This window comes from Alosa alosa, chromosome 16, assembly GCF_017589495.1.
Source record: "Alosa alosa isolate M-15738 ecotype Scorff River chromosome 16, AALO_Geno_1.1, whole genome shotgun sequence".
NCBI lineage: Eukaryota > Metazoa > Chordata > Actinopteri > Clupeiformes > Clupeidae > Alosa > Alosa alosa.
The window spans coordinates 16445257-16470354 of NC_063204.1; the positions used below are offsets into that span (position 1 = coordinate 16445257).

A 25098-nucleotide genomic window follows, 5' to 3' on the forward strand; every position below is an offset into this window, starting at 1 on the left:
TTCTAGGAGATTACCACTGATTATGTGACAGTACAGGGTTTTCCATGACATTTTATTTATGGACTCCCAGATGTAGAATGCTTCATGATTTGTAACAACTCTGCTTTACATGATCCCATGCTGAGATAATGTGCAGCTAAGGACTAAAACTAGTGTTTGAACTTTCTTGTATTATGTGATCTGGCCTTGCTGTTTATATGACCACCATAGAATAAGTCGAGGAGTCCATTAAAAATAACAGACAGTCATTCAGTCATGTGCACATGATTTATTATTCAAGGAAACAAACGACTCAACGTTTATCTTTTTTTAAGATGATGAAACACTTTCACACATCGAACTGTGCTTTTGTATGGGAAAGCATGGCATCAATCTCATAGGAACAGTTAAATATGGTGAACTTCAATTCCAGACAGGTGGAACTATATCATCTATCCTCTTACGAGAAAGTGCAGTTTATGGATTTGACATATATATGTATGTGTCATTTCCATGGCAGCAGGATGGGAGAACAGACAATAAGCGCAAATAACACTCGACTCACCTAAGACTGGCCACTAGCATTCGCCTACAATAAATGTTGACGAAAAAAAAGAAGGGTGACATTTTACAAGGTGACAAAATGACAAGAGTTGGGTTACGGTACACTAATCGAACACATCGTCTGCCTCATGGCAAACACGCCGCCCTCCTCCTCCATCTGCCCTCCGACCGGTGAACTCTGACCCCTGCAGTGCAGGCGGGCTCAGAGGGTAGAGGCGTCCAGATCTTTGGGTCGGTTGCGGACCACATGCTCCAGCTGGCCTGAGTCGGAGACGTCGTAGCTGGTCTTGTACTTGGCCAGGATCTTCATGAGTGGCCGCAGCTTCAGCCACCACTGCTCTTTAGGGATCCGATGGCTGCACAGGAGAGGAGAGAGAGAGAACCGTGAGGACAGCCGTGCAATACTGGACCAATGCAGTAACAAATATCTGATGCAGGAGATTTACTGAAAACATATTAGAAACCAATAAGCTAAGAGGCAAAATGGTGAACATTCCGAGTACATGGCTTTTTGACTGTTGTGACATGAACATCAATATCAGTCTGAGGAGCAAACAATGATTATAATCTTTTCCAGTCTTTTTCTGTCATTGAGGGGATTCTTTTGGAGCTCAATTCAGAAATGCTTTTTACCATAAAGATTTTTTAGTTAATTCCAGCTTTTCACATTAGTTCCCATTGATAAGTGTTAAATAAATTGAGAATGAATATTCTTGTTGCGTTTTAGACAATCAGTAGTTTTTAGCATTCAGCAGACAGGCTTGATAAAAATCTGGAATGTTCTTGTAATATTCTTGGCACATTTTAGTATGTGTACACCTGCAGCAAGTAGTTAAGCTAGCCACAGTCATGGATTCTTGCTTCACAAAGAGCAAACAAATCCTGTTATTGCTTAATAAATCACTGTGACATTGCAAATAACAATGTTTCGACCCAGTGAATGTGTAATAAGAGAGATAGGCATACTTCAGGTGGGAGTGAAAAGATGTGGTTAGATATGCAGGTTTTGTTAGCTGTGTGGCTCTGGAGGAGCGAGTGGCGGGTGCCTTACACAGAGTCCGTCTCATCCTTGAGCTGCACCACGGGCTGGAAGATGAGTGCACGCCGCCGCATGCCCAGCAAACAGCACGAGTCCTCGGTGTTGGCAAACACTCTCCCTGGACGAGGGCGCGCACACACACACACACACACACACACACACACACACACACACACACACACACACACACACACAGACAAAGACATTTGATAAAAAATAGTACATAAATCAGTGAGTGATATATTATAATCATACAAATCTTACAAACACTTAACATTTAAACATATATTATTACTGCTGTCTTCTACATGAGTGAATAAAAGGTTAGCACAGTTAATAATGAGTTAAAAAATACCCCCTAAAAAGACTCTCACTAGAATAATATGAATGATATGCTACCTGTAGTACTGAGTAGGCCCCATAAAATTAACTGCATCTTAACTGTCAATTGCATTCACATACAGTGCAATTTATCTGTATGCAATGTTCGGGATTGCATTTAAGTGATTGTTTACTGTATCCAGATCAATACTGTCATCTTTAACTTAGTAATTACATTTCATCACTACAGTTAATTTTATTTGGGGGAATGCAAATGATCGATGTTTTAAGAAAGCCAAGTAAATGCTGAAATTAGTTACCTTCATCTGTCATCCCAAAGTATAGCAATAATATAAAAGCAGAGACAGAAAAAGTCTTTAACAGCAAAATCAACACTGTACATACAATTTACATGATTAGTTGCAACACTTTTTGCAAGCTTTTTTGAATGCATAGCTATGGTCTGATACATGCACAAACAAACAAAAAAACACAAACAAACACACACACACACACACACATGGCAGTAAAGTACACATTACAGTACATGTCTAAACACTTTACACAACCAATCTCTTGATGTCTTTTAGCACTTATTTTTGTCTGTTCATTTGTCCTACTGCTGTAGAAGTGAAAGGGTCCTAGTACCTTGCCTGTACGTCTCCTGCAGCTTCTTGGTGATCCACTGCATGGCCTTGGCAGATATCTTGGTCCCAAAGTTGCGGTCGAATGGAGATGGTGCACCTCCCTTTAGTGAGCGGACAGAAAGGTTTGTTATTCACTGCTGGAATGTCCTTGTTAGTCCAGACTGTTTCATTGGCCTCACTTAACCATGACCCACTGTACTACAATGGCAGACAGTCCCATGCAATTACTCAGTGGTGAATGCCAAGCATATGAAATGGCTTTGGATTGTTGCACATGAAGATTTATTACTTGAGTAGACTGATTTCCTCCAGTCACTTAAACCTCCAAGGATTTAAACTAGGGCTGTCAAAATAACACATTTCTATTAATCACAGAAAAAAATGTGTTAAAAAATGAATGCTGATTAATCACATTCCATAGTGACCTTTGACCCAGTGCAGTTCTAGCCACAGTGACTGTAGTGACTGAAGGAGGCAGACAAGAAAGCATTGCTTGGTCCAGTGAATGGAATATTTATGTTTAAATAATGCCCACATGGAACTGTTGACAGGAGCATCGTTCTCTGCAATTTCTGCAGTAAGGATTTTCTGTACCATAGGAGTTTGTCAAGTCTGAAATATAACCTCAACGCAAAGCAACCCAGAGGTATGAGCTAGCATACCCTTTGAAAATAATAGCCTAAATAAATAACGCAAGCAGCCAGTCTTGTCAAGCAACTCTGTAGGCGTTCAGACGCAAACTTAGCTACTCACTCTACCTATGACTAACTCATTGACAGGTACTGCAGGTACTAATACTCAGGGGCGTCGCTAGCTATTGAAAACATTCGGGGCTAGAGCCCAGAAGTTGGAGACCTTTTTGTCCGGGGGTTCGGGGGTTTCTCCCCCGAGAGATTTTGAAAATCGGGCTGATGAACATGCAATTTTAACCTACTTTGAGAATGAAAAGGAAGGGCAATTGTAGTGACTCACGTCACGGCATTCTGAATATTTTGATGTTTAAAGACCGTGTAAGGAGAACGTCTCTTCTGCCAAAGTGCACCACATACAACACCCAAAATATGACATTAAAATAGCCTGTAGAATAAACATCGTCATGCACCTCTGTCAAGTGCACAGGTGTGAGCGTTCGTCTCGGGATAAACATTTGGACGTCATCCCCTTCAATTAATGGGCTATGGGTGCCTTGAAAGCAATGGGTTGTGTATCACGAACTTTTGCCCCCCCCAAAAAAATTCCATTCTGTCAAAATCAAGCCCAACATGCATTGCTTGGAAGCCCCCTCAAACGAGGTCAGGTTTACTATATTTACTGCGCATGTGATTCAATAGTAAATCACGATATATTGAAACTGCAGCTGATCGAAATGTCCTCCTGGGTTGCAGGGGATGATGACACACTGTTAGTTTCCACTTCTTGTCCCTGCTCTGCCCTTTTTTTCTCTACAGAAACTTCTAATATCCATTTGTCCTTCTGTACACTTATTTCGCTAAGGCTAGTTAGTAGAAGAACGAAACAGCAATGCGTAATAGCGTAGAGGAGAATTGAAATTGCAACATTTTGCAACAAATGATTCTAAACCTGCCCACGTCAGATTTTCTTGCGCTGCTGTTAATGCACACAGTGGACACAAAACACAAAAGTCTCTTCTACGGGGCTATTTATTTCATTCACGATTAGAGTTTTTGTTGTTGTTGTTGTTGTTGACGGCCCATAGATCCGGGGCTATCCCCAGAGGATCCGGGGCTATAGCCCCGAATGCCCAGGTCTAACGACGCCACTGCTAATACTGAATGAAAAAGAGGAGACCAAAAAGTTACATTATACATAATCCACTACTCAATCAATCTCACGGCTGTGTCTATTTCTATTGAGTTACTCTCTCTAATATAAATGTGGTTCAGGGGTAGTTAGTGTGGTAACTGCTCATGGAGATGATCTGTGAAAGCAATGTAACATTATGATACCTCTCTCACTCTCTCTTCTCTCTCTTTCTCTCTCTCTTTGTGTGTGTGTGTGTGTGTGTGTGTGTGTGTGTGTGTGTGTGTGTGTGTGTGTGTGTGTGTGTGTGTGTGTGAACGTCTGTATGTCACATAGTGTCCATGCGTTTTAACCTGTTGCATGTGTCCAAGGACATTCTTCCTGCAGTCAAACACTCCCTTGCCTTCCTCTGAGTAGAGCTGGTAGATGAAGTCTGTGGTGTAGTTGTCATTACAGTTTTCATTCCTGAGGAGCAAAAATATGATTGAATTGAATTGAACGCCTTTATTGTCATTCTACTTTACAATACAACAAAATTAGGAGCGCTACTCCACTGGGTGCACACAATAAATACAATAAATAATCATTACAGGACATATAAAAACTGTGTAAAAACAATAAAAGACATACAAACAGAATAAAAAAACAGTAAAAGATCAGTGATTAGATAAGTGATCAATCACACATTATCTTTGGCCTTTCCCTATAAAAAACAAAATGTGTGAAAAAGTGTGATAAAACAAAAACCTTACCTCAGCACCAGTCCTCTCTGAATGCTGGTCTTCATTTTGTCAGTCAAGTGCTCTACATTAGCCTGAAACACCACCATTGTTCCATCAGAACATGACCAGTAGAGGGCACTGTTGAAAGTTTCTTATGCTGTACATTTTCTTATCACATCTGATGATGATTATATGATGCTGACAGCAATAGCAAGAGTATGAGAGAAAGAGAGAAAGAAAGAATGAAAGAAAGAAAGAGAGAAAGAAAGAGAGAGAGAGAGAGAGAGAGAGAGAGACATTGTAGACACACTCAGTGCACTCTACCTGTAGCTCTCTGATGTCAAAAGGCTCCTCATAGATATAAGCTGCATCAGCTCCTGCTGCCAGTCCCCCCACTGTGGCCAGGTATCCACAGTAGCCACCCATTGTCTCAATGATGAAGACGCGCCGTTTGGTACCACTGGCCGACTGCTTGATCCGATCACACGTCTGCATACACAAGTGTACATCCACACACACAGAAACAGATACACGCACACACACACAGACACACACAGATACAGACACACACACACACACAGAGTTTTAGCCTTGTGAACTTAGCTTGCACTCCTCTGGAATGCTTCATGTTTCATAACAGTGATTACCCAACACTGGCTCTTTCTGTCTCTCTGCATGGCCAGGGGAAAGCTAACAATAGCTGCAAAAACAAGCAGACATCTCACTCGCACTTTTTCTATTCATTCGGGTATCTGGTATGTAGGGCCTGCAAGGCCACATTTTCAGCTAAACTCTGATTATTTGCTAATCCACAACACTGCTGTCCCAAACAATACCATTATTGATTAATCACTAAATTCACTACCCATATTACCTACATTCTTAATCTTATCTTAAATTCATGAGCAAACACAGACATTGCACACCATTACAGATATGCTTCTGTACTTGCGAAATTATTAACTATTTAAGATTTTGGCCGTGAATAAACACTGGAAGACCTAGTGACGGCATTGGGCAATCCTCAGACAAAATGCCACTCGACAACGTGCAGCACTGCACTCAACACTTCAAAATCAAGCATTCATAACCAACACAAGATCAAAACTAAAATAATAAAGTTCATAATCTCCAAGTACAAAATGCAAATCACAGGTGACATAAAATGTATAAAACTAAAACAATCTCCATTAAAATCAAATTACAGTAGAAGTATTGTGCAAGCTGGGAAAGGCACGGGCGGCTTACCTCCACGATGGCATTGAGGGCAGTGTCAGCCCCGATACTAAGGTCGGTGCCCGGCACATTGTTACTTATGGTGGCAGGCAGCATACACATGGGGATGCAAAACTCCTCAAACTTGGAACGAGCCTCAAAGAGCTGCGTCAAACACTCTATAGCCTACAGCCAGAGCACGACACCAGCAAGGCACACACACACACACACATACACACAGATGCACGCACAAACACACAAACATACACACTTCAGTTAGAGCAGCTGTGGTGGGCAGTGGTGGTGGTGGAGGGGAGGGGACGAGAGGAGAGTGTGTGTTGGCAGAGACAGAGAGCACCCGGAGTCCTGCCGCTCGCCCGCTGATCGCAATCATGGCTCCCCACTAGTGGGGGTGGGGTGGGGGGTGGGGTGGTGAGCCGATGGTGGTGGGGTGAGAAGGGGCTATGAGAGGAAGTACAGGGGGATGGATGGTCTGAGGAATCACACACGTACGCACGCGCAAGCACGCACACACACACACACACACACACACATTTTACCATGTCTATAAGGAATTTGTGGACGGTGAGCAGAGAGCATGACTCACTGGCACTGGCAGTGGCAGCAGCTTGGCAGCACACACAGCAGGTCCAATGCAGTATGATGGGGATCTGGGATACTGGGAATTGGTGGTGGTGGTGGGGTGAAGTGGGGACAGAACTGCTTATCTGCATATGAGGATGATCAGTGGGACACCTATGCTTCCTAACTGTTACCCCTTTAGCGACCTCCTAATCCTCCACTCACTACTGGTGGCTCACACAATGCTCTTCCTTCCTCATTTGGTTTGCACACATACACTGGTATTAGCTTTTCCCACCATCCCTTTTCTGACTTCTTTAGTGGGTTAACACATGTTGTTAGAGGTGAATCATGTTAGACGTTCTAATCTAATCAGGCTGACTGACATGTCAGCACTGTTGCTGTTGTTAGTGAGCCTCACAGTCAGATTCTAAATACTGGCACAGTTGTCTGTGTAATCAGACAAAGCTGTGAATCTGAGACTATGAGACTGTGGTGACCTTACTCAATGGAAGTGTGATGTAAGTGAATTCTATATCAGCAGCAACTACTACACGTGTTTGCTAAAAACCTGCATGACACTTGTTGGTGTCCGTTAGCATAATGTGCTGATGGGATTGAAGGTGGATGAGGGGGTGGGTGGTCAGTGGTTGGAGGGAAGGAGGTTATTAGGCTGAGTAACATGGCAGGCACAGACGCAGCCGACAGCACAGCATGCCCTTTCCATGTCATCACCAAACACTTACCTGAGCTCCCCCCAAGCTTTACCAGGCCTCGCCACAACAGCTAACAAGGGTTCAGTCCAGCTCAACACTCACTGCTATGGTTTAGTAGTTAATTGAAATCGGGTACAGAAAAACTGCTCAGCATCATGCGTGGCAGTGTTCAATGACTAACTTTATATGAGTTGGAAATTGGTGAGTGACATATTAGTTGCATATTATCAAGACAGGTTAAGTCAAATTTTTAATTGAGGTTTCAGTTGTGCTCTTCAGGTGAACTTGAACCCAGATGTGCCTACTTTGATTATGTTGCTGCTGGCTAGTTTAATTGGCTGGCTGCTGGTAAAGAGGGGAACTGAAAGGAGAGAGGGGGTGGCGGTTCAGTGGCAGTGCCCCGCCCCTCTCTAGATGAGACGATACGATTGGCTGCCAGGTTCAGAGCCAGCCAGCCCGACTTACGTCAGTGATGGCGTTCAGCGCAGTATCTGCACCAATGCTGAATTCTGAGCCCGGTATATTGTTGGAGACTGTGGCGGGCACCATGACCATGGGCACACAGAACTCGTCATATTTCCCACGGGCGGCTAACAATTCCAACAGTCCCAGGTAGGCCTGTGGGCATGGCAGAGCCGGGCATTTAGACTGGCACTGCCAAGGGTGAGGAGGTAGTGGAAGTGGGCAAAGTGGAGACTGGGGGTTGCTAGGAGAAAGGAGTGAAGGACTGATGCGCCGAGGGGAGGAGCCAAAGGCTATTACAGCGGGCAGCGAGAGGACAGACAGGTACCACTCCGAACACACACACACACTAACATAAATACATATATATATACATATATATATACACTGTATACACAAACATATATGCGTTAAATATCATAAATACATGGTACAAATATATATATATGCATGTACAACGAGAGAGACAAATGCAGTGTTCTCTAACTATAAAACACACACACACACACACACACACACACACACACACACACACACACACACACACACACACACACACACATACTGGATGGACAGTGCCAGATATGACATAACAAACACATGGGACATATAGTATAATCTTAAACATGAGACAAACAAATAATAAACAGGTGAACTTGGAACCACATAACTCTCAGACAGACAAGCACACAGAGAGAAGGAAGAGAATAGAGAAAGAAAAAGAGAGAATAGAAGAGATGAGCCTTTTACAGGAAAGCATGAAATGACTAAAGGAAAAGAAAAAAGCAGCTGAATTCATTTCTACATGTCAGTTTTACTGGGGGAAAATAACTTGAATTATGTGTCTATGTGAGCTCATTTGTATGATGTCATTGGGGCTTTAACACAATCTAGTTATGAGAGATTAACAAGCACAATCTGTAATTGATATTTATGATGGCTTTGCTGAAGTAAAAGGATCATTTGTGAGAGCAATTACCATCTCTCTGCATTAAAATGTCAAAGGGCCAAAATAGATTATATCTTTATCAAATAAAGAATCACAAAAGTTTATTGTAGAAAATTCTATCAAATGGTTGTAATTACTGCATATATTATACAATCGTTTTAATTACTTCATATAGGGCATGGATAACGGTCTATATTATCTCAAGTATATCAATGTGAATGAATTCATAAGGTGTAATCTGCAATTGCAAGGAACAGACTGAAGGATAAGGATGGGCCAGGTTAGTTAAACATTTCAATCAATTTTACAATAGCACAGTAACAACAGTTATATAATGGTCTTTGGTCTTCACTGAATGAACACACATTTGTGAAGTTTGAAAATTATGTTAACATATTAATTCTACTAGGGGAAAAATAAAGATAGATTTTTCACATTGCAAACTATTAACACATTAAGAATTAAGTCATACCTCAAATCCACCAATGACAAGCAATGCATTGATGTTGTGTTGCCTTATCTGTTCTGCAATTTTTTCAACATGTTTAGCAGGAAGTGTCCTAAAACAAAGACACATACATAGGCTTCAACACCTGAAGGCATACACCAGCAACACTTGTATTTTAGGAAATTATCAGATGTCAAGACTGACATGGCCATAGTTGTCCATCATATAAAACATTTTGATAGGCGCAGTAAGAATGCATGGAGATCAGCTGACGCCTGTAAAGCACAGGTCTACCACATACTAGTGAAGGTTAACATGATAAGTAGCCTACAGTGAAGTCTGAGTGAAGACTGTCACTGGGGTCATTTCACCTACCGCTTTGTTCCTAACAGAGAGCCTCCCTGACCCGTCCAACCACCAACGTCTGCCCACTTGATCTCTCTAATCTGATGGAGCATGCACACACACACACACACACACACACACACACACACACACACACACACACACACACACACACACACACACACACACACACACATTCACAAGTACCACATTCAGTGAAACATCTTAACACAATTATTTTTATTGATTTGTTATGACAATGTACTTTAACTAATGCCACAGAATGGATTCTGTCTGGATTACATCTGGTTTTACACGGCGGACATGTTTCACTGCAGAAAACGTAATCGATCTCTCTTGTTTTTGCACTATACTGTACTCCCACTTTTTCCTCGACCTTCTTATTTCCCATAAATGCATATGCATGAATAAGACGAGCACAGTCTGACAGCTTTCCTGTGCCTGGCAAAATGCATTTTCACTCTGTCTCTGCGGTCTGTTCGTACACCATGCCATGTCTTAAGGTGCAAATAAGGCATGAAACAGGCGCTATTCTCTTAGCACATCAGCTCCTGAGTGACGAGTAGTTCTAAAAATGGCCACTCAGCTCAATGCAAGACCACAAAGAACTTTATAGAGACCGACATGTTTTTGACACAGGAAGTGACAGCATACAGTCATACAGGAAGGTCATATCTACAAGCAGCAGCGCATAATAGCTTTTACTTTTCACTCAGATGCCACTCCGACTTAGATTGCCACGGAATGTGGTGCATGTTTGGGACACATAATATAATTTCTTGTTTGTGTCTTGTGGTCCAGTCACCTTCCTTACTCTAATCCTGTTAGGAAGAGCTGGTTTGACCTAATTAGAGACACACACAGACAGCTACAGAGGGGACTTGGTCTCTTGGGCTTTCTAAGAAAAGTGTGGGTTATTCTGGTTGGCCACATAAAAGGCAACCTATTTCAATACACAAACCACACATGATTAATTGTTTGCATCTCTTCAAATGTATCATAACAGATACACCAATTTTTCTGGTTCGAATGATGTGTATATATGTCAAAAATATGTAGGCATGAGGGTTATGTGTAAAAGTCATTGATAAAGGTGTGTTGCTATGAAAGGGTAACACAGAGGCTAAAGTATTAGACACATCGAAGGTAGAAGTTTGAGTTGGTGTGTCTCTAGCTATAAAAAGGATATACGGACTGATCTTAAATACTTATGACGGGCTTACTGGTTCCAGGATGACTCACTTCTTGAATAAAAAAGCTAAATGGTGCCCTCTGTTGGTCAAAACTCACACAGGCAGGTGAGAGCAGAGGAATAGAACTGAGGTTAAGTAGTTTACAATAATCTGGGCCTCTTAGCTGCCTGCTGCTTAACCTCACCCAACAAAGATCGGAGGGCCATGGCAAGAGCACAGCACACAGCTGCTGACTTTCATGTGGCCTGTAAAATTCACAGGGCATGGGAGGCTATACCAAACACTAAACATGAGTGAGTTAGCATGCGTCATCATATGACTTTTACCCAAGCGCACAGAAAAAGGCAATAATGGATACAAACATGTTCTGATACAGCTGAATATGACAATATGGTTCAATGATTGTGTATATAAAACTGACATTTGTGGTACCTTACAAAATACTTCAAATGGTAAGAGCTCTGGAAAGTTACCTGTCCCTTGTAGAAGCCTTCAAAACCATCGTTGACAGCAAACATCTTGTGTCCCTCGGAGATGCCTACCCTTACTGCAGAGCGCACTGCTGCATTCATGCCTGCTGCAGGGGCGCCCACATTTAGTATAGCCACGTTAAAGCCACTCTGCCAAGGGAAGGGGAGAGATGAGGGAGAGATGAGACACCAGAAATCAGTTTTGTTGTTGCCTGGCCTGGTCTTTCCTGTAATGCTCTCATAGGATCACATGCATGCACTCACAGTAGAGCTAGGCACCCACACATTAACATTCTACATGCAAACTTCAAACCACTTCATGCTGGATAACTTATCCTCCCCAAAATATAAACACAGCTGTTGGAAAACGTTCTGCAATAATGCAATGCAAGTAATGCAAATGCAATGCAATAATGCAATGCAATGCAGATACAGCACACATGTTTTTTTCTTGCTCCTTCATCTTTCTCTCTCTCTCTCTTTCTCTTTCTCTCTCTTTCTCTTTTTCTCTCTCTCTCTCTGACATAGTTGAGAACTGCTGTGTGTCTCTTTTCCATTTTGTTCTCTTGCTCAGTAGGGGTCCTGAGTGTGAACGCCCTCAGGCCTGACTGAGGCCTTGGCTGAGGATTGATTATTGCCAAAGCACAGCAGAGTGCCCGGCCCTTCCCTTTATCCCCCCTCTGAGACAAGACTGTCCCGCTGTAGGGGAGCTGGACAGCCAGCACACTGACAATCAATACACATCCTTTTCTCATCAGTTAACCACAAACGAGACACACACACACACACACACACACACACACACACACACACACACACAACCTTACACTACACAACCCCCAGCTACTGCAAGACTATGACAGGCATGTTCAGCTAAGGTACAAAATGAAATCTGATGCTCTTCTATATCTACATGAAACAGATGCTCGATTATGCCGGACCATACTCAAGTGTTATATAATTCCACCTTCAGAGACAATATGACGTATGTGTGATTATGAGTGCTGCTTCGCAAATGCCCAACACAATTACATTGAGTGGTTTTATATAACCTGAAGTTCAGGTCTCCACTGTACAACCTAAATGGAGGTTGTATAAATATACAAGTGGTAATTATAGCTTAAGTATAGTATGGTCTGAAGGGCAGGACGACAAGATGAGGCAATTTCTGGTCGCGTAAAGGACCATTAGATGAGCAGAATTCAGACCCAAAACTACTACACTTTCACAGACATGCAAAAACCTTTGCATTCACATGTACTGTACATGGACACCCAGACAGACAGACAGACAGACACATGCACAGTTTTTTCTCTCTCTCTCTCTCTCTCTTTCTCACACTCACACACACAAAATATAAACAGCTGTAAGATTCTACTGACGCAAACGGACTGTCTGTCTGTAGGGACAAATAGGGGAAGTTTGACCAATAGAGCTGTTGCATGCCTAGGGACCAAGAAATAAACAATGGCAACTGAAACTCACATGCGGCAGCTCAGATTCTGGCTTACGATGAGCCAGCAGTTTGTAAGTCTTCAAGTTGTTCTCAAAACTCCTGAGAGGGAAAAGAGGGAGGAGTAACACAAGTTAGTTTGTCACACTTGTTTATGGGTCAACACAGTGCCTTTGTGGTGGCATTCAGGGCAAAAGTCAATTGACATCACAGGTGACATCCATAAAATAAAATCATCTCAGTTAAACATTTCAGTGACATAAAAACTGAAATTACACATATCTGTACATGATCTATATTTTACCCCTATGAATGGCCTGTTGGTAGTCTGGGTGAACCAAGGCATTTGTTAGCCTAAGCATTTGTTAGCAAAACCTATATATATATATTATACATACTACTGCAACAACTTGTTGCGTTAGCCTAAGTTTAATTCCACTGCTGGTTGCGCCCCTGGAAGTCATGGTAAAAAAAGTAAAAAATATTACCGCTCATCTGTTGAGGTGCTGGATTAACAAGTAACTCAATAAAAAGTAAAGAAAAATCCGCACACTCAAGTCTTTGCAAACAAGTTTTTTTACTCTATGTGCAAGCTTTCGGTCAGATGACCTTCTTCAGGCAGAGTACTGAAAAATGTTAACAAGTTCATCTGGGTTCACCCAGGCTAGACTGTTGGTGTAAAGATGTAGGCATATCGCTTTGACCGTCTTTTCTAAATGGAGAGCCAGACCACAGCGCTGCTCATGCCAGACTGCTATAATCCAGTCGTCCAGTCAATCTCATAAAGACAATCCCCCCACCACTCTTGGACCAGACAGGTAATAAGGAGAGGTAGTGAATGGGGACACGAGGTCATGTGTTACCTTCCACGCAGCTTAACAGCCTCTTCAAACCTCTTTTCATCCATTGCCTTCTGCACCTCCTGGGTCTGTGAGAAGCAGATCAACAAGTGAATTTTCATCATTCAGACTCACGGTAACCTTGACTACATAACACTCTCTCAGGCACTACACTGGCATTACATTCATCTCATATACTGGAAATGGGCTGTTTCAAGTTCAAGTTAAACAGAAGTTTATTGCTTAATATAAACTATCTAGGTCACTTTCAACAGTATGTAAGGCTCTGTCATTGCATAATATTTAGTGTCTAGTATCTAGGGTTGTCTTATGGCCAGTGCAGATTACACAATTTCAGGCCAATTTGCCACACCCACCTAATTCCCACCTATTGCCATACAGTATATTCAACGACCAGCGATTTATTTTTTACGACGTTCCATGACCAAAAGACTGTCAGACTTTTTAGGGATTCTCCGTGTTGACACTGACACTATGACGACACGCGACGAGTACAGTAGGCTACATACTGTAATCTTGTAATGTGGCCAACCTCCCAACCAAGACGCGGCAAAAATATATGGTTCTCTGATCGCCTAGTCTGACATGGTCAATCGTAAAAGCACATGGAAGACAAAAAATGACAGAATCTGGGGGTGCTATGGCGCAGCAGGCTACAGCGCCCGTACCATGTACGGGTCCAAGTGCCCACGGGGACCCAGGTTCGAATCTGACCTGCGGTCATTTCCCGATTCCCACCCCAGCTCTCTCTCCCACCTACTTCCTGTCACTTTTCACTGTCCTGTCCAAATAAAGGCAAAAAAGCCCAAAAAATATACTTAAAAAAAAAATTACAACAAATTGCGGGATCTGCACAGGCCATAAGTAAATTCAATCACACTGAATTTTCATTATAATCCAAGTTAATGTGAAGATTTTCTAATTCAACAGTTTAGCTGACTTTGTTTTCTATTCCATTTGAGCTTTATCCTAGAATGTTTACTGAATATTATTAGGGTGCAGGCAAAAATAACATCGCATCTACAGCATTAGCTCACAAGCCTACAAATGGACCCCGTAGCATTGCATTGCTTCTACCTGTCCCTTTTCCGAAGTCATCTCACTAAGGTTAGTTTGATTATAAAACAACTGATTAGCTAAACCAAACATCAACTAATCAAGACTAACATTTATGACGTCTGTCGGGAGTCAGGTATGCAAAGCAAGGACAGAGGCTGCAGACATATTTCAGAGGCTATTCTGAGGGTAAGTCTGTACATTCATGTCAATAGGGGTCTCTCTGCAGCTCTGATGGGCAATGATGTTATCGTTTCAAGCTGTCCACCACACAAAGAGCAGAGTGGGAGATGGACACAACCAGGCCTTAGAGAGGCACAGTGGGGCTTTGTGTGGCCACGGTAGAGGAAGCTTGCGTCACTGTAATTAGCGATACACACAAAAAAACCTTTCAGAAATGATGAAGTTGATGTGACTGAATGGCAATGCAACACACTGTGCCTCAACTTGCTGGGTATTTAGATGCACTCATATTTACACACGCACACACACACACACACACACACACACAAGCACACAACAGTGGTCATATCTATTTGTTCTTCGCATTAAAATGCACACTCTCTCATACACACAGACATGCACACACACACACACACGCAAGCACACAAGCACACATGTGCACATGCGCACACACAGACAAACACACACACACACACACACACACACACACACATACACACTTCTCTCACTCTAGTTTCTAGTCATGCTGAGTCTTCAGAGAATTTGGCTGTGCTCCAACACCTACCATCTGCACACACTCCATGAGAGGCAGGCGCACAGACTGATTCCCACACAGAGACACCACGTAGGCTGGCGTGTTGGCTGTGGTCTCCAGCAGGGCCAGAACGGCCTCCACTCCCATACGACTGGCCTAAGAGATCACACAAGAGGAGGCAGATGAAAAGAGATGGACAAAGGTGAATTAGCCTCCAACGCAATTAGCATATTCTGAGAACCAAATAGATTTGAGTAACTTACAACATATGTACACACACACACACATTTTTGTTGCTCATGCACTAGAACAGTAGTTTCTGGAGGAGTTGTACTAGTTAAAGTGCCCATGGAGTTTGAATCTGACAGTAATATCTCACAATCACTCAAATTCTCTCTCACACTTATTTCCTGCCTCTCGGCACTCTCCTATCTTAGTTCAGATAAAAGCCCTGCACAATAAACTCAAGAAATAAGAGTAAATCACTCAACCTTTTATCTGACAGATGGCCAGAACAAAAAAAAAAACATTGCACAAGTAATATAAGAGGGCAGAACACCAGCCGCACTTCCTCTTTCATGTTGGACACCTTTGTAAGACAGATACTGCGTGTGTCCTCTCAGTGCCCTGAGCTGTGGTGTCGGTGTTCACGTGGCTCGCTGCAGCCAAATCCGCTAACGGGCTTATCCTAAACCTCTGTCCACTACCTCTCATATGTCTATGAGTCCATGGCATGGCTGGGCAGGGCAGAGTTCCTCTTCCCTCTCCGGGTGCCACTCACCAGGATGCGGTCGAAGGCCGATGGTGTGCCACCCCGCTGGACATGACCCAAGATAGTCACACGTGTGTCGAAGCCCAGGCAACGGACAACCAGCTGGGAGAGGAAGCACAGAGAGAGAGCATATTAATAATATCAGTGTTGCTTAAGGGGTTTTAAATAGCAGGTTGGTACTATCACTAGTCTAATTTAGATATGAATTATAATATAAAACATATAAATATATAATATATATTTTTAGCACCATTTTCAAAAGGCATATGTGTCAAAGCACATTTTCACAGACGCAAACAACAAGGAACGTTTCCACAGCACTCTTGTCTGCACTTGAAATATCACACTGTGCTATATAGAACACACTCCTGCAGCTAACTATATCGGGCATTAGCTGTATGGTGTGACCATCACAAAGCAAACTGATAAACTAGATGTGACAAAGACTAGTGTGCTGGGGAACAGTTCAAATTACACTGTGTCTATGCTGTCTCTCTACACAAAGTTATAATAACTGCACTTATGTCTATGTTAAAAATAACATAGCAAAACCATTTCATGTTTAAACATCAAGTTCAGAAATTGTTATGCTTCTCGTGAAGCGAAAGGTATGTTTATAAGCATACATGCAGTGGACAGGCTCAGGGAGAAAGTGCAGGCTACATGCAAAACATGACCGTCCTCAGTAAGGTTGGTGAGTTCGATAAAACTCGGATTTTCATTGTCATTTGTAGTCTAACAAGGTTTTCAGAGGAATTCAGTTTCAACACCAGGGGATTTAAGGCAAATAAATGTAAATGTTACAAATAAGGTACCAGAGCAACTTCTGCAGGACCTATTTAATCTCATATTTCACTGAATTTATGATAAACACACCATGCTTTACCACCATTTTGTTCCATATATATTATTTACATTGTGAATACATATTATCTGGTAAGACTTTACTTGGATAGTCTGCCTATGGAGACTTTACATCATCTGTTTATCTGATCATCTGCTGAGATGTAACTTCAGTATGTAAAATTGTTCCCAAGCATAATCATAACCATACAATGTAATTAAGAGTGTGTCAACAGATAGCTTGTTGATAATTTGAGCATCTGTAGATACTTGGAGATAGTGTAGATAAAGGGGACTATCCAAGTAAAGTCTGACCTGTTATCTAACATAATAGCACATACAGTAGAAGTATAGCTATAGAGCAGTGTTTCTCAAAGTGTGGTCCGGGGACCACTGGTGGTCCGTAAGCTATCCCAAGTGGTCCGCGAGCAGACGTGGTAAAATATAATTTAGATGAGTTGTTTGCAATATTGAACCAACTTGTATGTAAATCCAAACAGTTCTGCAACACTGTCTATGTAAGATATGCCAGTTTAAATCATATGAATCCTCTGACAAAATAAGCAAAGTGCAAAGACAATAAGCAAGGGGGTTCAGTGAGTAGGCCTATTGTGTAGGCTAATATACTGTTGAAGTAGGTCTAATCTTTTTTTTTTTTAGCTAGGTGGTCCGTGTGTTTCTTTTTTATTGGTTAAGTGGTCCTTCGTCTGAAAAGGTTTGAGAAACACTGCTACAGAGAAGTATATATATATATATTATATATATATATATAGATGTATAGATATAGATACAGAAGTCTAGATAAACTCTATTAACCATCAGCAAGTGACAAGCTTAGCTGGGAAATGGTGCCAGCATACTCCATTGATACTGCACGACACAGGCAGTAGACAGCGAGCAGTTAGAGATTGCGAGATGCACATTAAACAAAACAGGAGGGGGGTCCACTGAAGCCACCTTACCCCAGCTTTCCATATAAGGGGCAGACAGTTAGAGAGGGAAGCCACACAAAGGTCAAGAGCTGAGAATCAGCTGCGAGGTCAGTGCAGGAGCTGGACAGCATGGCTTCAAGCCTACTTACATCCTTGATACAGCCCGCCGTTATGGGCTTGTTGTTGCAATCAATGGCACCCTCGGCTACAATTATGATATTCAGTCTTTTCATGCCTGCTCGGTTCTATGGGGAGTAGGGGTGTGGGGAGGTTGAAAAACATGTTACACACTACAGATACTGGAAGGAGTTGTCGGGGTGGGAGTCCAAAAGACTGGAGACGCTGCCCTTTTGTGTGAGTAGTCTGCTCTTCGGAAAAAAAAAAAACTCCCCTACACTTTACGCTGTGCACAGTTCTCCTAGCGATTGTTAATTACACGCCTGATATGTGACTCACTCACACCTATGTGGGCTGCCTCCATGCCTTTGGGTCTCCACCCCGGCAACCTGTTCAGGTACTCACATCCTTGACAATGCTAGAGGTTATAGGCTTTCCATGTCTGTCGATGGCTCCCTCTGCCACTATAATAATGTTCAACCTGGATCCTCTGGATCGTGTCTGAGACAGTTGAGACAGTTGTTATACATCCAGAAAATATACACAGGGTGCTTTAAGGATTAAATAAGGATTTAAAGTGGTTTGGGTCTAAGTGTAGCTTAATAAGATACCGGTAATCACATTCAATTGACTCCATAATAGTAACATCTCTTTTCATATCTCTTGCACTGTGGCAGGGACTTAACTTATAACTCAACTATAAGAGCTAAAACTGAAACAAAAGCTCATGTTAAAAAGGACTTATATGGTAAGTATAATCTACAACAATCACCAATGTCAAAATACTTTAACATTTGGCATATTATAATACAGCACTATAAAATAAATCTAAATGAATTAGGCTAACTAAGAATCCCTGGTCTGAAAAAGTATGAAAAAATAGTATCCCTGATGAAGTGAAAGAGCATATAATGACCAGACACCTCCAGGCTACGTTCTGAATAAAACTTGCGTCATGTGAGCATTAGTGTACTCACACTGTACTTATCCTACTGTGATATAGTGCAAGAGTAATAAATCAGTGAGCAGTGATATATTAGGACTGAATTGGGTCTGGTGCTTAGAGTTGGGTGGACTGAGGCCTGGTTACCGCGGAGAGCTTCTGACACATCTTGTCCTCCCAGCCATCCTCAGGAGGCATCTCAGGAATCAGTACCCAGTCAGCACCACAGGCAAGGGCGCTCACTAGTGCCAAGTAGCTACACACACACACACACACACACACACAGAAATATAAAGAGATTTGTGCCATACACAGAAACCACATTGATAAACACACTCAAAGTGAGTATACCACAAGCTACCATCATCACTCAAAGAATCCATATCACACACACACACACATACAGAGTATGCAAACAAATCAATATCTATCACACTGCACACCAAAGGAACATCAACAATCAAAATGTATGTCTCTTACCCACAATGCCTTCCCATGACCTCAAGCACAAAGGTCCTTTGATGGCTAAAAGAAAAATGTTACGTTACATCAGAATTAGTAAGTAATATAATTAATGAATTCACTTCCTAAAGTTATGCAACAGTCACATACCTCTGAGCGGTAGTCATGATTGCATCCACAACTTCAATGATTCGGTGGAGAGCAGAGTCCGTTCCGATTGTCATGTCAGTTCCGCAGAAGTCATTGTCAATGGAGCCCACCATCCCCACAATGTGCAGGGCCGAATACCTCTGGGCTGCCTCCTCATCGATCAGCCCTGGAGGGAGAGCAAGAAGATTTTACCTAAAGAAGGAGACCTTTGGTGTATACCTAGAGATGTGTAAAATTAGGTCAAATAAGAACAATAAAAGCATTTCTTCAAACAAGGAAAGTAACAACAAAAAATCAGAAGGAAGTCTATAGAATGACATACTGCATTCCAGGGGAAAAGTGAATAAGTCCTTCTGTGTGTAAGTGCATTTAATTGGGGTGTAAAGGGTACCATGAACACTCAACATGCCACCTCCCTGGGCTATGTTTCCCTGTTTTGATATTGTCTCTGTGGTCTGCAAAGACTTGAATGCTCTATCTTCATGAAGGAAATTCTCATTCTCTCAATAAATTGCATGTGTATGAACGTCATAAACCTGTATGGACTCCATTCCTATATATCTCACTGTCTCCTCCTGCCCCCCTCCTTGTCCCTCGCCCTCTCTCCTGCACGCTCGATGGTGTTTTAAGCCCCCAATGTTGTCTTCCAGGCAGCGCTGCCACCATTGACTTAAGGCACCTACAGTAATACTAACCCTAACCCTACCTTAACCCATGTCTAACCCTAGCACCTTCCAGGCAGCGCTGCTTAAAACACCAAGAAACCTCCTGCACACCTTGCTCCACCAGCTCAGCCAATAGCCCACTCCACTCCTCTCTGAACAGGTTGGCGCCCGTCAAGCTGCCGTCTCCTCCAATCACACACAGGTTGGTGATGCCATGCTGGACCAGGTTGTGTGCCGCCTTCAGGCGCCCCTCCCGTGCCCGGAACTCTTTGCAACGTGCGCTGCCAATGACTGTGCCACCCTAGAAACGATAGGATTTCATTACAAATGAAGCCAAATGTAAAATGATCTGAATATCAAGATGGGATTATTTCACTAAGTGGTTTCTACAAAAGTGCTTTTGAATTTTTCCAACAGTCATTATTCACATATTGATCATTCAAGCATTTTAAGGCACACCCACTTTTGCCACAATAAAACAGCACTATTGAAAGTGCACTGTGTACAGAGAGAACACAGATCATATTACATAACTATTTTCCACAGGTAAAGTAGATCTTTTAACAATACATATTTCAGACTAGATATATTATAGTCTTGTATGAATTTTCTCTAATACATATGAACTGCTTTTCTAATTACAATTGCTCAAACTTCACTCAAGACTTCACAAAGCTAGTCAATGCTTTTCCAGGGCACTCACCACTTGAAGCATACTAGAGACACTCTCCCATGTCGCCTCCTTAATGTTATCTCCACCATCCACCATACCCTGATATCCCTGTAAGCAGACACATATGGAGGGACGTGAAGAAACTTCCAGAACCAAACAGTGTGAGAGGACCGCACACTGGCACCTGGCTCCTCATATAGTACATACTCCTTCAAACACTTTCTACACACATATATAATAACTAAATAATATATATAATAATAATATATAACCACACAAATAGAACCATCTGCAACACTGGGAAAGGTGGGGGGAAAGGCTTATGATGTCTCCAGTCAAATGACAATCACCAAACTGCCTTTTCAAATGGTCTGGTCAGCTTCTACACTGTCAGTATATGTACAGGGTGCTATATCTGCCCTTTTGATGTTTGCATGATAAACAAAAGGGCTTGCTCTGGAGAGTCTTTGTGGACATGCCCTGATGTAAGTGTTCCGGACCAGGGAGCTCATAGAGCTGATAGGTAGTCTTGCTCTGACATTTACAAAGGCCTAATTCTGGCATGTGATGTTAGCTTGAAGTTGAACTGTATGTAGTGTGTGAGACTTTGAGTGACACTGCTTTCTATAGAAGCATGTTTTAGGCCAGTCATTTACCACCAGTCAGGCTTTAAGTTATTTCATGTTTTGTCAAGACAAGTATTCAACCCTCAACTCACCTCATGGATGAAATAGACTTTCGCTCCGACGTAGATTCCCATTCGGACAACAGCCCTGACAGCTGCATTCATACCTTAAAGCAAAAGTAATAAAGATATAAAAATGTCCAGCATTCAGTCTATTGTAAAGATATTTGATATAGCAAAGGTCATTGATGCAGAATGAGTAAAAGAAAAAATACATGAAGAAAATTGTTAAGAGAACTTCAGTCCAATTAAATAAACAAGCTGTTAAAAACTGCAGCTCTGCAGTCACAGACTTACAGAGAAAAGAATAACAAATGGATCAACTTGAGAGTGTGAAAGTGTTACAGTGATGAGAAAAGCACAGCAAGCTGGTGTTGCCTCCTGAAAAACCAACAATACTACTGTACTACTCTATGTTGTATACATCACTTTGGATAAAAGAGTCAGCTAAGCAAACAGACATAAACATTATTATCACTCAACATTCTATCTGTGTTCTATTATTCTATATGTATATGAGTGTTTGTGTGTTTGTGTGTGAATCAGCCTCAGAGTGAGTGCTCCTGAGCAGAGCTCCATGCCATGTTTGGTAAAAGGCTCATTTGACTCCTCCTACTTTCACTAAGCGTGTGGCATTCAGAGGAACTCATTACAGCTCAAAGAGGGGAGAAAATACTAATGTGGGACATACAGTTAAGAAACTATGTCTTCATGTGTGTGTCTTTGTGTGCGTGTGTCTGTGTGTGTCTCTCTCTCTCTCTGTGTGTGTGTGTGTGTGTGTGTGTGTATTTCGAAGTTTTAATGGAGTGCCACCGTGGAACCTGGCAGACTCCCAGGCAGGCCTGGTTTCACTGTGTTTTCCAAATTGACAAAAGAAATGTTAGCTGTTAAGCTCCAGTGCTGTTACCAAGCAACTCATGGTCTACCAGAAAATGCATTAGCAATGAACTGGACTTGAGCAGCTTCTGCAGTGCCAGCTTCCTCTAACTGGCCCCACTGGTGCCACTCAAAAATGTATCTGTTTCAGGAAGACATCACAGCAATGGATGCAAAAACCGAGCAATCAACATAATTTACATCTACATATACGACACTAAATCTCACAATTTGTTATGCTCTATAGATGATCCTAAAACTGCTGTGCATGTCCATCTATGTATAGCAGTCATATGTAGGCAACAGGTCATTTACGTTGCAATATTCAGGGCAATAGAATCATCATCACTAAGGGGCAAAGGCACTAATAGGCAAATACTGTATTTGCTTGTGTTGTCTTTTTGTTTTGTGTGTGTGCTGGCAGTGCATATTTCAATCCCTTACCCGTGAATTTCAGTCATGTTAACTTCACAGGTATAAAACTCCATCCATTTTTGAAGAGCCCAGTAGTTCTACAACCATGACCAAGGTCGCTACGTGTGTGGTCATATACAGTCTAAAAGGAACTCATGGATACTGAGGGCACTACACCAACAGAACAAATTGTCCTTGATGACCTTGTCACAGACTTGTCACACTGGGTGGCTGCAATGTGCTTGCCTAGCCTCTTCACGATCTGCTTGGTGCAGTTCTCTTACATTTCATTTTGTCACATGTTAATCAGAATTTGAAAGACTTAACTGGCTACCTTACTGAAAAGGGCTTTCCCCTCTCCATCTTTCTGATGACTATTTGCCTGTTGCTACTAAGCTTAGGTAGCCTACAACAAATGCTGCAGCCAGACAACTATGTAGAGCCACTAGACAGTTAAGCCATATTCAGATTTGAATCATTCTGGACATGAACATTGCTGCGTTTTTCCATCCTCTTGCTCGCGCATGGCAAGTTCATGATGTCTCTCTGTGGGTTCCCTATGACGTATGCGCACTCTGTCTGCGATGACTGCAGATCCTCACGTACACACATCCCTATACACCGCATCGGTACCCACTACTCTCATGACTCACAGAGCACATCCGCACTACACGGCTGTGGCCCTGGCTCCAGCTGAATCTCCGGATTCTATTGATTGTGCTTAGCCTATACATGGAGCTATTTGTGGGTTTCGCAAGATAATGTGGTAGCCTATCCCTTGCTTCCCATGCCCGATGATGGGCATCAAAATAGCGGCAGCTGAATCGCGCACAGTTGGTTATGATGTTAACCATGCAGTTGGCACTTCCTGGTTTGTGAGAGTCACGCGTATTATTTCATTTGCACCGCAAGCATAACGCTCAACAGTGATGATGATATCTTGGCGGAGGACAATTTAGTGATGATAGGTAGGCTAAACGCTGAGGATGGGTTGAAGCGTATTATTTAGGCGGAAGCTGTAGAGACATGAGGCTTCATGAAATGAACGGAACTCCGCAATGCAGTAGCCTTCCGTAGGCCATCACGAACATCTAGCCTTCTGTAATTGACAGGCCTACTGGCTTAAGCACGAACTACATTAACCACCCAAGAATAGGCCTACGAGATATCAAACCTACGTGATGTCATAAACATCCCGTACGTGGATAAACAGAGAAATTAACATTGGACTTCACCTTGAAGGGTATGGCTAACTAGCTATTACATCTTTCCAGTGCTAATACAGTGTCCACCTGGGAATTCTAAACAGACATCATATTCTGTGCTGTAAGTATCAATCTGTCACTGTCGTAGCCTAGTATAGTGCAACCAAACACACAATATCTGACTGTCTGGTTGGATACTTTTTGCCCTCTGTGGGCCCATCCATTGATACAATGTCACAGCGTTCTCGCACTGTCAACAGTCACGCAGCCTACCTTGAGCATCCCCGCCACTCGTGAGCACGGCGATGGCTTTCCCGGAGCCCGTAAGATTTTCAAAAAATCTCTTATTGTCTGGCTGCGCCATCTTCACCACAGACGAAACGGACAGGACAATTAAATAAGAATATAAATTAATGTATGCTATACAAAATAACCCCGGTAGAGAAGCGGGTGCTGTGACTACGCCACCCCCTTTCCTCTCTTCCAGCCCGTGTCCGTGAATCACTCCCTCTACAGTCCAAACTCAACGGTGATTTGCATACAACTTTGAGTCTGTAATAACTTGACAGTACCACTGTCCAATGAATGGTTAAATCACGTATACACCGTCACAACTTTGTCCAATTGAACGGTAGGTGGGAGGGTATTCCCCAGTAAGGCGATCTAAAATGAGGAAGCGCTACAGCGACTCAGCAAACTGTTTGGTTTGTTGGAGCATCCATGCATGGACCAGAGGATACTAGATCAAGAGTAAGTCATAACATGAAGTCAGTAAATGGTAGTCCTACTGACACTGTTATGGATATATCTCTCTGAATAGTCCTAGGCTATATTGCTCTC

At 42.4% G+C, this 25098-nt stretch overlaps 1 protein-coding gene across 9 annotated transcripts; it reads right to left on the reverse strand.

The window, feature by feature from the left end:
* Positions 1 to 253: 253 nt before the first annotated feature.
* Positions 254 to 24764, reverse strand: pfkpa (phosphofructokinase, platelet a). Of its 9 annotated transcripts, none has more exons than XM_048265968.1 (23): positions 24532 to 24764; positions 21797 to 21870; positions 21109 to 21186; positions 20517 to 20706; positions 19741 to 19906; positions 19609 to 19653; positions 19276 to 19384; positions 18591 to 18686; positions 16303 to 16395; positions 15552 to 15677; positions 13751 to 13815; positions 12920 to 12989; positions 11438 to 11584; positions 9781 to 9851; positions 9430 to 9517; positions 8108 to 8164; positions 6282 to 6383; positions 5358 to 5522; positions 5064 to 5125; positions 4665 to 4776; positions 2552 to 2651; positions 1595 to 1700; positions 254 to 899 (listed from the first exon to the last, which is right to left on the reverse strand). In XM_048265968.1, exons 1-23 carry the CDS (start codon positions 24620 to 24622, stop codon positions 746 to 748), a joined length of 2367 nt encoding a protein of 788 aa, XP_048121925.1. In that variant the 5' UTR covers positions 24623 to 24764; the 3' UTR covers positions 254 to 745. The 9 variants fall into 9 exon arrangements, with proteins under 9 accessions (XP_048121925.1, XP_048121919.1, XP_048121918.1 ...); XM_048265962.1 differs by lacking the exons at positions 6282 to 6383; positions 18591 to 18686 and adding exons at positions 2224 to 2229; positions 18218 to 18313 and having other exon boundaries at positions 8012 to 8164; positions 24532 to 24763; XM_048265961.1 differs by lacking the exon at positions 6282 to 6383 and adding an exon at positions 2224 to 2229 and having other exon boundaries at positions 8012 to 8164; positions 24532 to 24763.
* Positions 24765 to 25098: the final 334 nt, after the last annotated feature.